At 49.7% G+C, this 12,532-nt stretch overlaps 3 protein-coding genes across 5 annotated transcripts in view; all 3 read left to right on the forward strand.

Moving 5' to 3' along the window:
- Positions 1–274: 274 nt before the first annotated feature.
- Positions 275–6,653, forward strand: sec63 (SEC63 homolog, protein translocation regulator). The gene is made up of 19 exons (XM_061270428.1): positions 275–547; positions 1,776–1,875; positions 2,414–2,528; positions 2,615–2,727; positions 2,799–2,860; positions 2,934–2,992; positions 3,250–3,300; positions 3,370–3,478; positions 3,559–3,653; positions 3,751–3,883; positions 3,949–4,041; positions 4,104–4,397; positions 4,474–4,556; positions 4,708–4,776; positions 4,847–5,005; positions 5,082–5,243; positions 5,325–5,525; positions 5,599–5,703; positions 5,791–6,653. Exons 1-19 carry the CDS (start codon positions 424–426, stop codon positions 5,923–5,925), a joined length of 2,262 nt encoding a protein of 753 aa, XP_061126412.1. The 5' UTR covers positions 275–423; the 3' UTR covers positions 5,926–6,653.
- Positions 6,654–7,205: 552 nt separating this feature from the next.
- LOC133146553 (mitoregulin-like) lies at positions 7,206–7,808 on the forward strand. Its single transcript, XM_061270406.1, has 2 exons — positions 7,206–7,459; positions 7,520–7,808. Exon 1 carries the CDS (start codon positions 7,251–7,253, stop codon positions 7,419–7,421), a length of 171 nt encoding a protein of 56 aa, XP_061126390.1. The 5' UTR covers positions 7,206–7,250; the 3' UTR covers positions 7,422–7,459; positions 7,520–7,808.
- A 192-nt stretch (positions 7,809–8,000) lies between these two features.
- The window catches only part of nbas (NBAS subunit of NRZ tethering complex), a 30,016-nt gene continuing 25,484 nt past the window's right edge, over positions 8,001–12,532 (forward strand). For all 3 annotated transcript variants that reach the window (XM_061270111.1, XM_061270112.1, XM_061270113.1), the window contains exons 1-9: positions 8,001–8,112; positions 8,496–8,547; positions 8,706–8,742; positions 8,816–8,893; positions 9,023–9,070; positions 9,171–9,214; positions 10,470–10,603; positions 10,784–10,917; positions 11,582–11,680. In XM_061270111.1, the coding sequence (XP_061126095.1) occupies positions 8,020–8,112; positions 8,496–8,547; positions 8,706–8,742; positions 8,816–8,893; positions 9,023–9,070; positions 9,171–9,214; positions 10,470–10,603; positions 10,784–10,917; positions 11,582–11,680 (719 nt within the window). In that variant the 5' untranslated portion in view covers positions 8,001–8,019. The remainder of the gene's footprint in view (positions 8,113–8,495; positions 8,548–8,705; positions 8,743–8,815; positions 8,894–9,022; positions 9,071–9,170; positions 9,215–10,469; positions 10,604–10,783; positions 10,918–11,581; positions 11,681–12,532) is intronic.

Here is a 12,532-nt window from a genome sequence, read left to right on the forward strand (position 1 = left end):
ATTTTGCAAATATTTACACACTGAAGGAAATGGCATTCATCCAGTTTCAGCCCTCACAAATGTATTTAATATGACACTTTGATTCAAGAGCTGCTGTGTAGGCCACATTATCTCGTGTTTAATTGTTTAATTCCAGTTCAAACAAATGTTTTCACGCTGACCTATGTGCATTATGGCCTATTGAGGGCAGTAAAGACAATGTAACAAAATGCGGGGCGAAGAAGAAGAAGAAGAAGAATCCGATTGCGCATGCGTACACCACGTATGCCTCTTACTCATCTGGTTGGATGCTAGCTGGCTAGTCGGCTACCTAACGCCACTCAACCTCAGCGGGCTTCCAGCGGGCTTCCAGCGGCACAAGCAGCGGCCCCACGGACGTCCCGCGGCGGCGAACGACGCTCGGACGGCGCCGTGACTGACGAAATGGCCGGCCAGCAGTTCCAGTACGACGACAGCGGCAACACCTTTTTCTACTTTCTCACGTCGTTCGTGGGACTCATCGTGATCCCGGCCACCTATTACCTCTGGCCCCGGGATCAGAATGCTGGTAAGGCCCCGACGTCGGGCTCCGTTGCTAGCTTGAGCTAAGGGACGGCTCCCGCGAGCGTCCCGAACCCGTTGGCACTCGGTGGCTTTCATCGTTTTGCCGAAGCTTCATCTCCCAGGACGCTCTTTGTCCGCACAGGTTGAGTCGTTTTACCCAAACTGCTAGCAGTAGGACTTCTCTCCATACTGCCAAGACATGTTACAAGTGCGCACTAGTTGACATCTAGTCAACTGATTGATGTTGACTAGTATAATTTTATTACTGTCCGAGCATTCATGATGATTCATGATACATGTTACGAATAACTCAAAACCGTGCCCTAGTTGACAAGTAGGTGATACCATTACTAGTATTGTTGTCCAGTTGTACTGCACTATTATTACGTGATACTAGTACTACCGTTGACGTATATTTCGTAGTTAGCATGACGCGATACACGTACTGCTAGTATGACGCAGAGGTCCAGTAGTGCCCGTGCATTGCAGTACACGACAATAATGCCTCAATAATAACGTGGCTTTACCCTCGACGGGTTAATCCTCCTAGTTCAATTGTCACTGCAGCAATAGAAAAAAAAAGTCAGGGTTTAACTAGTGAAAAGGAAAAGTATAGTGAAGCAAATTGATTTAAGAATGCTTGAAATTGATTTCTAAATGCTTGCAGGACATCCTTGCTTGGCAACCATTTGCATGCAGCATAACAAATGAGGCCTTTCAGCAATGACCGTCTGAACCACATCACGTGTCGACTGACCGTATAACTATCAATCTGTAACGCTCATGTATCCTGGAACTTTTGTGAACAATGATTCACATCAATACCGTTGCACCGTATCACTGTTTGGCTGTCTTACACTGCCCCCTGGTGGTGAATCAGCAGCACAATTGAAGCTGATCGTGTGAAAAGAACTCATTCTGTGATACTGATACGAATCCACTCATTCCTGAGTGACTTTTTTTTCAGTGGACTATCTCGGTCCACTCGTGGTGATTAGGGAGTATTTGGTACATTTGTGTAACAGCTGGCTGATAAGAGCTTATCTGGACGTGTTTGTCAACAATAACTCCAGCGGCTTATGTAACGTCCTCAACGAGTTTGCCTTGAATTCTCGCCATGTCATCGCAGGCGGCAGCTGATCCAACGTCAATATCGGATTGTGTAACATGGATGCGAGTCCGGCGTGCTACCTCCATGAAATGATGCTGTTTTTTTTTTTTTTCTTTCGTAGAACAATTGCGCCTCAAGAGCCTGCGGAGGGTGCACGGCAGGTGCCTGTGGTACCGACTGCGACTCCTCAAGTCTCAGCAGAGCGTCGTCCCCACACTCAAGTGAGCACAAGCCGCGGTCGCTGTTGGGTTGTTTCACGTCTCAGCGTCACGCCTCCGTTTTTGGAAGCCGCGTCGCGCCGCTTTACAAAAGGACGCCGCTCTGAATTTAGTTACCCGTGTGGCTATTTTGGGAGCGGCGAGCGCCGCGCTGACAAGGAAATGCAAACGTACGATTGATTCGCCAGGCATATTCCGTCTCATGGTTCCTTGTGACCTTTCCCCCCTCTTCATTTTGTGACCATTTTCCTTCCGTAATATAACGGCGTTGCTTTTTCCTCCTCGCGTCGGCCGACGACTTTTAACCGGCCAGAGGTGGAGGGAGGGTTGTCATGGCAACAGATGCTGATGCGGCGCAGACCTTGCGGGCTTTTGCTATTGTCATGGAAACCAGTTGAAGTTGCACGCGGGGATACCGAACATCCGAACGTGGGAGATGACACCGTCGGCCGCGTTATCGAAACGAGAGCCAGCACGGAAGCTGTCTGCATCCAAAGCGCTCATGTTTTTAAGTCTTGCGTGTATGTGTGTGTGTTTTCAGGAAAGCCGCCTTGTTGTTTGGCTGGGCCGTGTTCCTCTTGCTGGCATACAAGGTGTCTAAGCTGGACAGGGAGTACCAGGAGTACAACCCTTACGAAGTCCTCAGCTTGGACCCGGTAAATCCGCATGCGGGAGATTTGAAAAGGCTTTCGCCGTCCCTCTGAAACCGAGCCCGGTTGTCTCTTCGTTTGCCGTCGCGCAGGGCTCGTCTCTGTCGGAGATCAAGAAGCAGTACCGCGTGCTGTCGTTGAAATTCCACCCGGACCGAGGCGGCGACGAGGCCACGTTCATGAGGATCGCCAAAGCTTACGCCGCGTACGGCCCCGCTCGCCTTCGCCTCGGCAAACGCGCGTTCCGCCATTGAGTGTCCTTTTGTCTGCTCGCAGTCTCACCAATGAACAGTCCCGAAAGAACTGGGAAATGTACGGCAACCCGGATGGGCCAGGCGGTGAGTTTGTGAACGGAAGGAAGGAAGGGACGAGAAGGTCGGCATCGTTTCTCAAACCTGTTTGTCTTTGCAGCAACCAGCTTTGGCATCGCCCTGCCTGCCTGGATTGTGGACCAGAAGAACTCAATGCTGGTGTTTATCTTTTTTTTTTTGGGTCATATCCAAACATTACTCGCATCCTTCAAACCCATTTAAATGAATTAAAATGCACTCATGTTAAATCACACTTTATATTAGACTTAATAAAAACATATAGTCATAACATAAGGATTTAATCGGTTATGAAATATTAACTCAGTCTGGTGTGCACAATTTGACCACCAGGCGGCAGTATAAAGGCTCACGCATATAAAACAGCTCCAGCTTTGATCCTTTGTGATCTCATCTAGGTGTTGCTGGTGTACGGTCTGGCTTTCATGGTTATCCTCCCTGTCGTGGTGGTAAGTAGTCTTCTTGTGTTATTGGGCGAAATGTCTTTTTTATTTATTTCAGCGCGCTTTGTGTATCAGGGCACGTGGTGGTACCGCTCCATCCGATACAGCGGAGACCAGATCCTCATCAACACCACTCAGCTCTTCATGCATTTCATGTACAAGACGCCCAACATGAACATGAAGCGTACGTGTCGGCTCGACTCATCCTGTTGTTACCTCGGGACAAAGTCATGTTTTTCTTTCCTCTCCCAATTGCGTTGGCAGGCTTAGTCATGGTGCTAACAGCAGCCTTTGAGTTTGACCCTCGCAGCAATAAAGAAGCCACCATCCGACCCACCGACAACATCGAAGTGCCACAGGTTACAATCTTGCCTGCACGCTCATATTTCTTTCTTTCAGTGTGGCACAAAAATTCCTTCGCAAATACGACGCATCAACAAATTGCACACCTTGCAGTTGATTCGTGAGCTGGGGAACATCAACGTGAAGAAGAAGGAGCCTCCCTTCTGCTACCCGTACAGTCTGAAAGCCCGAGTGTTGGTCCTCTCGCACCTGGCACGCATGGACGTGTCCGAGGAGCTGGACGAAGGTCAGAGCGCCCGTGAGCAAGATGGCGTCTGAAACGATCACGTAACCCGCCGTGTTCCGCTTCAGATCAGAGATTCGTGGTGAAGAAGAGTCCGGCTCTCCTCCAGGAGATGATCAACGTGGGCTGTCAGCTCACCATGATGGCCAACAGCAGAGGAGGTCAGGCTGTTTTTCACACGTTGCCGTCCTCACGCGACTCTTACGACTTGCATCTGGTGCAGGTTTCCACGCCCCTCGCCTGGTCACCATCGAGAACTGCATGAAGCTGACCCAGATGATCGTGCAGGGCCTGCAGGAGTCCAAGTCGCCCCTGCTGCAGCTGCCCCACTTTGAGGAGGAGCACCTCCGCTACTGCATCTCCAAAAAGTACAAGGTCCGCAGTCTGCAGGACCTGGTGAGTCTCAAAGACTCGGACCGACGCAGCATGCTGCGCTTCATGGGCGAGGAGAAGTACGACGAGGTCATGGCCGTGCTGGGCAGCTTCCCTCACATCACCATGGACACCAAACTACAAGGTCAGCATGGAAACGCACACGCCTGTCTGAGACCTGCAGCTGTTGCCCCGCACTGACGGGGTCCATGTCTGTGCAGTCCTCGACGACGAAGACAGCAACAACATCACGGCGGGCTCCATCGTCACGGTTACGGTCACCTTGAGCAGAAAACGAATGGTGGTAAGTGTCAGCATTTTTTTTTTTTTTTTGACGAAAAATGACCTGACCGATCTGAGATGCACAAGCATTCTACAGATGAACACTAGAGGGCAGTGTTGGCCTATTTCTTTTCAAAAGTGAATCAACGCTGGCTGTACTTGTTGTTCTGCAGGAGGTGTTTGAAAAGGAGCAGGAGCCTTCACCGTGTCCAGGAGAGGAGTCCGCCCCGACGGAGGAAGTGGTAAGATGAACATCCAAAGAAATGGAATCAATGTTTCCGAGTGGCGTGACATTTTTTTCTTGCTCAACAGGGAGAAGCGAGTAAAGCGAAAGCAAAGCAAGTGTGGCAGAACAAGAGCAAAGGTACCAAGAAGACGGGCAAATCCAAGAAGAAAAAGCTAACCAAGAAAAAGACCACGCCGGCGCCCGTCAAAAGCAAGCAGGCCAACGGCAGCTTAGTAGCGGGAAACGTAAGTTGCTCATGGCGCGGACCCTCGCTCTTCATGAACACGACCAAACGTGGCGTCGTACTCGGGCGCCTGGCAGGAGACGCCCTCGGCGGCCAAGGAGGAGGACGAGGAGGTCTCGGACAAAGGAAGCGAGTCGGACGAGGCCGAGACCAACAAAGACTCTCCCAGCGAGAGAGACGAAGACAGCGACAAGCAGAGCGACACCGAAGTGGACGAGATGGCCGGAGACGACGAGGAGGTGGGTAAAGCGGGACACGCCGGCACGGACGATAAATAAAAAAAACTGGGATCGCTTGAGAATCTTCTCAAAACTCGCCAGGAGTGGGAAGCGCTGCAGCAGAGCATCCAGCGGCGAGAGCGCGCCCTGCTGGAGACCAAGTCCAAGGTGACGCACGCCGCCTACAGCCTCTACTACCCCGAGGAGAAGCAGGAGTGGTGGTGGCTCTACATCGCCGACCGGCGCGACCAGACCCTCGTGTCCATGCCCCACCACGTCTGCACGCTCAAGGATACCGAGGAGGTGGGTCCAGAGAATTTCCGCACACTTGTCATCGGTGTGCCACGTTTGACGGCGTCTGTTTGCGTTCGTCCAGGTGGAGCTGAAGTTTCCGGCGCCTTCCAAAACGGGCAACTACCAATATTCGGTCATCCTGCGATCGGATTCCTACTTGGGACTGGATCAAATCAAACCGCTTAAGGTGGGCGCTCGAAACCAGCCGAATGAAAAGCAGCAATGTCCGTGTGCGAGACTCGTCATGTGACAACGCTGTGACACGTTTGCACAGCTGGAGGTGCACGAGGCCAAGGCCATGTTGGACAACCACCCCCAGTGGGACATCCCCGACACGGAGGAAGAGGACGAGGAGCAAGAGGACAGCGACGGCATCGAGGAGAGCGAAGACGACGACGACAACGACTGAACAGGCACGGGCGTGCGCACACGCTGCCAGCCCCTCCCCGCCCCTCAACGCTCACAGACCGACTCAGCCGGGACATTTTTGTACACTCAGTCCATGTCCCCGCCCACCACGCCAGCTGGCCTCTTTTCTACGCGTATGTGTGTGCGCGCCCGCGTGTTTGTGTTTCTAACCTGGTAAGAATGTGTACAGGTGCGAGCGAGTGGGGACCGGAGCGGCCATCTTGCGAGGGGCCGCGCGCGCGCGCCATCAAAACAAATTGTGTTCCATTGGCCGCAAGTTGTCACAATCACTCGACAACTCCTTCCCACCCAATCGACTTTCTAACAGGACTCGAATTGCTACTGCTATTTTCTAATAGTGTCATCAGAAGTCCTCCTACGCACTAGTACACAACAGATCCAGTCCCTTTTGGTAGCCCCACATTCCGGCGTGTCATCATCGCCCTGAGAAGCCTTACGACTACAAGCAGCGTGACAAAAAAAAATGAAAACGTGGAAAAAAAAAAGTCACTTGGGTGCCATGCACCCGCCGTTGTTCTCGGCTCGGCAGTATTATTATTTTTTTGGGGCTTTAGCGTTGTTGGACTCTAGTGCCCCCCCCCTGTCTGGTTGACTTCTTTTTATTCTCAATGATAATTTGTGTTGTAAAAATCCACTTGTATATCAAGGACACCAGTTATGATCTGCTCTTTGTTTTGGTTCTGTTAAAATCTGTGTTGACAACAGGAATGAGCAGCTTACTATCCTTTTTTTGGTGGGGGGGGTCTCGAGCACATGCAGTCCACCAAAGAGGTCCTTCAAGCTGATAGTGTGGGCCATGGAATGTAGCGTCGGTGATGTGACGCTGAGTGGATAAGTGGGCAGTGAGAGGTCGCCGCTGATTTGATGGCTGCAAGTCTTTTACACTCTTGGTCCTTATGATTCCGCACATCCGGAGGATACGGAAGGGATGTTCGAACGGCTTGCTGCAGCCCCTCGTCTTCTACACTTTCTCTTCCCACCACAGATTTACTGTATTCAAACAAAATACCACAAAGACGCCGACTCCTATCTGCCACTCTTGTTTACAAAAGGAACTCTCATTGTAAATGGATTAAAAAAAAAAAAAAAAGTATATTATTTGTATTTAAAATCATTTCAAATAAAAACTTTTAAATAAAATGATGCGTCTTAAGGTGCTACACACATAAATAAAACAAAATGTATGGGGTCAAAAAGGATGGACAATTGACATTCAGTTGACAAGCTGAAATATCGCGAGACTTGTACCAGACACCTAACTTCCGGTATTGTGTGGCTGTCAGGTCTGCGGCGCCATATGCGAATATGGCTGACTTCTCCGAGAGGTCAGTGCAGGCGGCTGTCGTCGTCTCCTTCCTAGCGGGCTTTGCGGCCGGCTGGCAGGCCAACAGGATGCGGAGGAAATTTCTCGACTGGCGGAAGAAGAGGCTGCAAGACAAACTGAACGAGACGCAAAAGAAACTCGACCTAGCCTGACCCACGCCTTCGTCTACCTTGAAGGGACACTACATTAGGTACACATGCTCCATTCAAAACAAAAGAAAAGAGAGCAAAACTGGTCAACTATGTTGCAGGTGTAGGACTGCAAGGTCGACTATGTTGCAGGACTGTGCGCTGCTCTCCGAGTTTGGATGCCAGATCTTCCTTGGCCACCGTAGTTGGAAGAAGAAAGGCAGGAATGTCCACCTGTCAATCCAGCATTCTTGACACTCCTGTCCAAATTGCTAACACGCACATGTATCGTCTCATTTTTCTACGTTAAAGAAATGCTGATTTCCAACTTAACGTCTTTGCACTTGTAAATATTGTGCATTTATTAAAAAAAGAAAAACGTGTGGTTTCAATAAAATACACTGAGAAAAAAAAAAACTTTTGCTGTGTAATAGTTTATTGAATTACGTCACCTACTGAAATATTTTGTCATGGGTGACACGTCAAATTCTTTTTAATATTATTTTTTGGGGGTTTAACTAATTAGGTCACTCGTCCCAATTTACCCAAACTGCCACTTTTGTCCTTTTTGTCCCTCACGATTTGCCGTAGTCGGCTGTCACGGTTGTGCTCTTCAGTCAACATGGCGGACGATAGCATCCTCGAAGGTGAAGAGGAGAATATTTTGTATGATTTACTCGTTATTACCGAATGGCCTCCGGAGACTGACACTCAGGTTAGTCGGCTGCCATTTCCAATTTATGCCTCAGCCTTCCTTTTCCCACCTTTGCGGCACCGTGACCGGGGAAAAGGAGCCGCAACGTGAACGAGTGACGTGGTGTTCGAGCCAATGCGTAGCCACGTAAACATTCTCGAACTTTGTGAACTAAACTTCTTTTTAAACCCACTAAGCTGTCAATTGATTTTTATTACTATTACTAAATGATTATGACTTATGTAACGTAATGAGGCAGTCAGGTACATAAATTTACCCAGTTCATCAAGAACAACCATTAAAACCTATTTAAAAAAATAAATACAATTTCCTTTAATTGACATGAAAAGACAATAACGCCACCTCTCAAATAAATCATAGTTTTCATTATCTTATTTTTGCAGCTGCGCAGCAACAAGGAACAAAACACCTCCCTTGTAGCAAAAGCAGTGACAGGTACGTTTTGGTTTGTTAAAGTGTCGGAAATTCTGAATTTTCCTTATCGCCTTGCTTTGTATGAGACCCAGAGAAAAAAAAACGTCCTCAAACAAAATTGATGAGTCTCAGAAGTTTACAATATTTGTGTTCTAACAGAAATATCTATTTTTTTCCAGGCCCATTCCGTTTTATCCTGCACTATTTGTGGTACAGGTAAAAAAAAAAAGAAAGTGCATTATGGTGTTTTGTATTCTGTTGTGATTTTTCTTGGTGTTGGCTCTTTCAGCCCGTCCAGCTCGTCTCTCCCGCTCGGTCTCCTGCGGCTGGTCAACAAGCAGATTGGCTGGCAGCCAGTGCTCGCCAGGTACACACACACACACACACACCGACTAAACGTTTGCTCTTTGATTGTTTATCGATCCGCCGGTCGTCTTTGCTGCATTAAAAGTCCCGTTCAACTCACTCGTGTGTCTTTTTGCCTTTACCTTTGCAGTAACGGAAAACTCCTGGCCGTGGTCCAGGACCAGTGTGTGGAGATCAGGTCATTACCGAGCACTCTGTTTTGTGCTTGATCCACTGAGCGTGTGTAAAATCCACTCCTTCTATGTGTGTGTGTTCCTCATTGCTTCTTTTCTCTTCAGATCTGCGCGAGATGAATTTGGCTCAGTTATTGGGAAATGCCAAGGTAAGAGTCCCAACAGCCGCTCTTGGTCGCTTGAAGATGGCTGCGGATCTTCACTGGGCCTAGCTCGTAGGCGGGGATTATTTCAATGATGCGTCGTTCGGTCGCAATCCAATCCATATTTAGAAGCCCTCCAGAGAAGCGTGTCCGTGTAAACAAGTCATAAAAACGAGTCCTACATCTTCTGTTGTGTCCTTTTAATTCTGTTAGTTGCATTGTGAAGTCGGCAAAATAGCGGCGTCTATTTTCTTCTCCTCCTTGCTTTGGCGTCGGTGTTATTGTGCCTGCTCGCCTTACCTGCCCCCCCCCCCCTTCTTAAGCCCGCCATCGTCCCGCTTGCCGCCTTTCATAATTCATGGCTGTCGAGCTGTGATAAACGCGGCTTCTTTACATGGAAGGCGCGCGTAGCCGGCTGATTTCTTTCCACCCACGGAGGAAGAGACGCAAACATTCTATTTTATGCCCCCCTCCATCTTTTTAAAAAAAAAAAAAGCCATTTATGTGGAAATGGAGCCCCACTCGGTTGCAGATAGAGCGTGCAATACATAATGGAGAGGGGGGTGGGGGGTGTAATGGGAAGAAAAGATTGAAAAAGGAGAGAGTCTTTGCTTGCCTGGATGAAACATGACGTCGGACAAGCGCCATTCATGCTAGCTGATGACGCCCGATGCTATGGCCGTGTGTCTTTTGTTGGATCTGGTTTCGTTCCTATTTGGCCGACAGAACTTTTTGTGTTAGTCTCGGTCGCCGCCGTCACGTGGCGTTCCCCAGGGGGCAATTCTGGGGCCCCTGCTGTTTTCATCATGAGCTAGCCTTGGGGTCCATCTTAAGAAAACAAGCTATTTCCTTCCACTGCTTTTCCCCTGCTAAGGACAAAATGGACACTTTTTAAGGTTTTAGGGTGCCACTTATTGATTTTGCCCGTTGGCTCCACTTCTCTATCTGTCTAACGCAGCGCTACGGAAAAAGCAAAACTCACGCCGTTCCGCTGAATCAGCGTCTCGGCCAAACAGCCGACTAAAACTTTCGTAAAAGCGGGATGGATCTTTTCTTGTGTATTCTGTCTTTGGGAGACAATTATGAAGATGTAGCGCTCCCATAGCTCCTTAAGCGCGTCGCGCTGATCTACGACATCATCGCCGGCCGGCCTCTTTCTCGGGGTTGGGATTTATTGCCGCGGCAGCGGCCGGGGATTATTTTCGCAGGCAGGCACCTTGCTTATCTGTATCGATAATGAATCCTCGGCCGTTTTGTGCAGTGCCAAAGGACCCCAACCCTCAGTGGCGGCGGGTGGCGTGGAGCCACGACTGCGCCCTGCTGGCCTTCGCCGACAGCACGGGCACGGTTCGCCTTTTCGACTTGGTGGGCAGCGAGCTGTTTGTCATCCCGCCGGTAAGCGCCACTTGGCATTGTTGTCAACTTTTTCTTCGGTGCCATTTTTTACGTCTGGCACACTTGATGCTCCTTCAAGCCCTCCCTCGATATTTCTCTTATCCTTCCGTCATGCCTCATATCACTTCCATCCCTCGCATAATGACGTCAATCCATTTTTTTCTTCCCCCTCGCCCAAAGGAGCCGAGCTTCCCCGGGGATTTCGGCTGTGCCGTAGCGGGCCTCATCTTCCTGGAATACACGGGCGGCGCTCAGTGGTCGGCCGAGCTGCTGGTCATCACGTACGGGGGCGGGCTCAAGAGCTATCTCGTCAGGTGGGCGCTCACCTCGAATCCACACTGTCGGAGCACGGCCATTTCTCTGCGCTGGAACGACCTCCTTGGCTGTTAATTTGGAGCGGCCATTAAGAAATCGCTTAACAAGCCGGGCTCGCTCGCTCGGCTGTCTACCCGGAGTCGTTTCTCTTATTTTGTCTCTCCCGGAGCCGAGTTAAAAGAGGCCATTGTTATCTTTTCCAAGGGCTTCGTAAAGTGTCCGGCGTTATTGCGTTGACCTCGGCCGACAGCGCGGCTCCTCGCCGTCCTCTTCAAACATGAATCAAAAAAAGTACGTGAAGGCCTCGCCTTGACATTCAGCGTGCTTTTCATCCAGCCTGAGTGGAAACGTTGGAGGTCACGGCTTGAATGGCGTCAAAATGTTTCTATTATTCCAGGCTTTGGCGTGCGTGCGTAAGTCGGGAATTAAGCGGCGGGAGAAATGGCCCAAACATTGTGGGGCTTATTTGGAATGATTGCTTTTCATTTTGTTGGGAGCTTATTGCTCCCCCCTCCCCCTCCTGTTCTTCTGACAGTTTGAATGGAACGTCAGGCTTGACACTAAGTCGCCGCAGTGTCCTCAGGGACCTCCTTTGTCCATGTTCTCGGCATCCCGCTCGCTTGTTGACGTTATCTCACCTGCCGCGTGTTGTTCTTTTGGCAGCGTGGGCACCAAGCAGAACTTCCAAGAGAACCACACCTTCAGCTTCTCCGCTCACTACTCCCGCGGCATCACTTCGGCTATTTACCACCCGAGCTACCGGTAGGTGGCCGTCGTCCTGACAACTGCAAATATTTAATGACGGTGTTTCGTGTGACAGAATTGTGTCAGCGGTTTTTTCTTTTTTTTTTTACTTTAGCTGCCTCAAATCAATTCGACATGTAGCCATCTCAAAAGTCAGCACACCCCTTTGTTGCAACACATGATAGATGTCTATATTTATTAATATTGATATTTATTTCACAATTTTATCATCGCAACTCTGGAGATGACCTATGACCTCAGAGCGCAGATTGACTTTGGCGGCCTCGGCAGCTCCCGAGAGCCACTGTGGAGTGTTTGCCGGCCAACGGGCCGGATGAAACTTTAATGATCCAGGGTGTGAAAAGTGGGTCAGCACAAGCTGTTGCATATAGATTAGTGGCGGGAAAGTCCAGTCAATGTAAAGGCGTCGCCATCCATGGCAATGAATAACGCAGCATGTTTTGGACCATTCTAGGGTTGCTTAAAAAAAAAAAGCCTTTTTCTTTTAGCAACATGAAATTGGGTCGATCAAGAGTCGGCCAGCTGAGGTGATTTTACATGCGTAGACATCTCGCGTTGGGCCTCTTGAGGTTGTCTGGCGTCTGATTGCAAAGCTGGTCGGGAGGTGCTGCCTGCTTTACATCCTGCGGGCGCCAGGGGGCAGTGTTAAGCCAATCACCCCTCATCTTCTGTTGCTTATGCTGCACACGCATTCAACTCTCCTACCAAGGCAACGCGGTGGCTTCTAATCTCACCATTTTTTATGTCGAACTCATAACTGCTATCAAAAATAAACAGATGGGGGGAAAAAACACGACAAACAAGCCACGGCGGCGCTCGAGGCGGGCGTGCTAAAATGTTTATTTTCTC

This window comes from Syngnathus typhle, linkage group LG22 (assembly GCF_033458585.1).
Source record: "Syngnathus typhle isolate RoL2023-S1 ecotype Sweden linkage group LG22, RoL_Styp_1.0, whole genome shotgun sequence".
NCBI classification, from domain to species: domain Eukaryota; kingdom Metazoa; phylum Chordata; class Actinopteri; order Syngnathiformes; family Syngnathidae; genus Syngnathus; species Syngnathus typhle.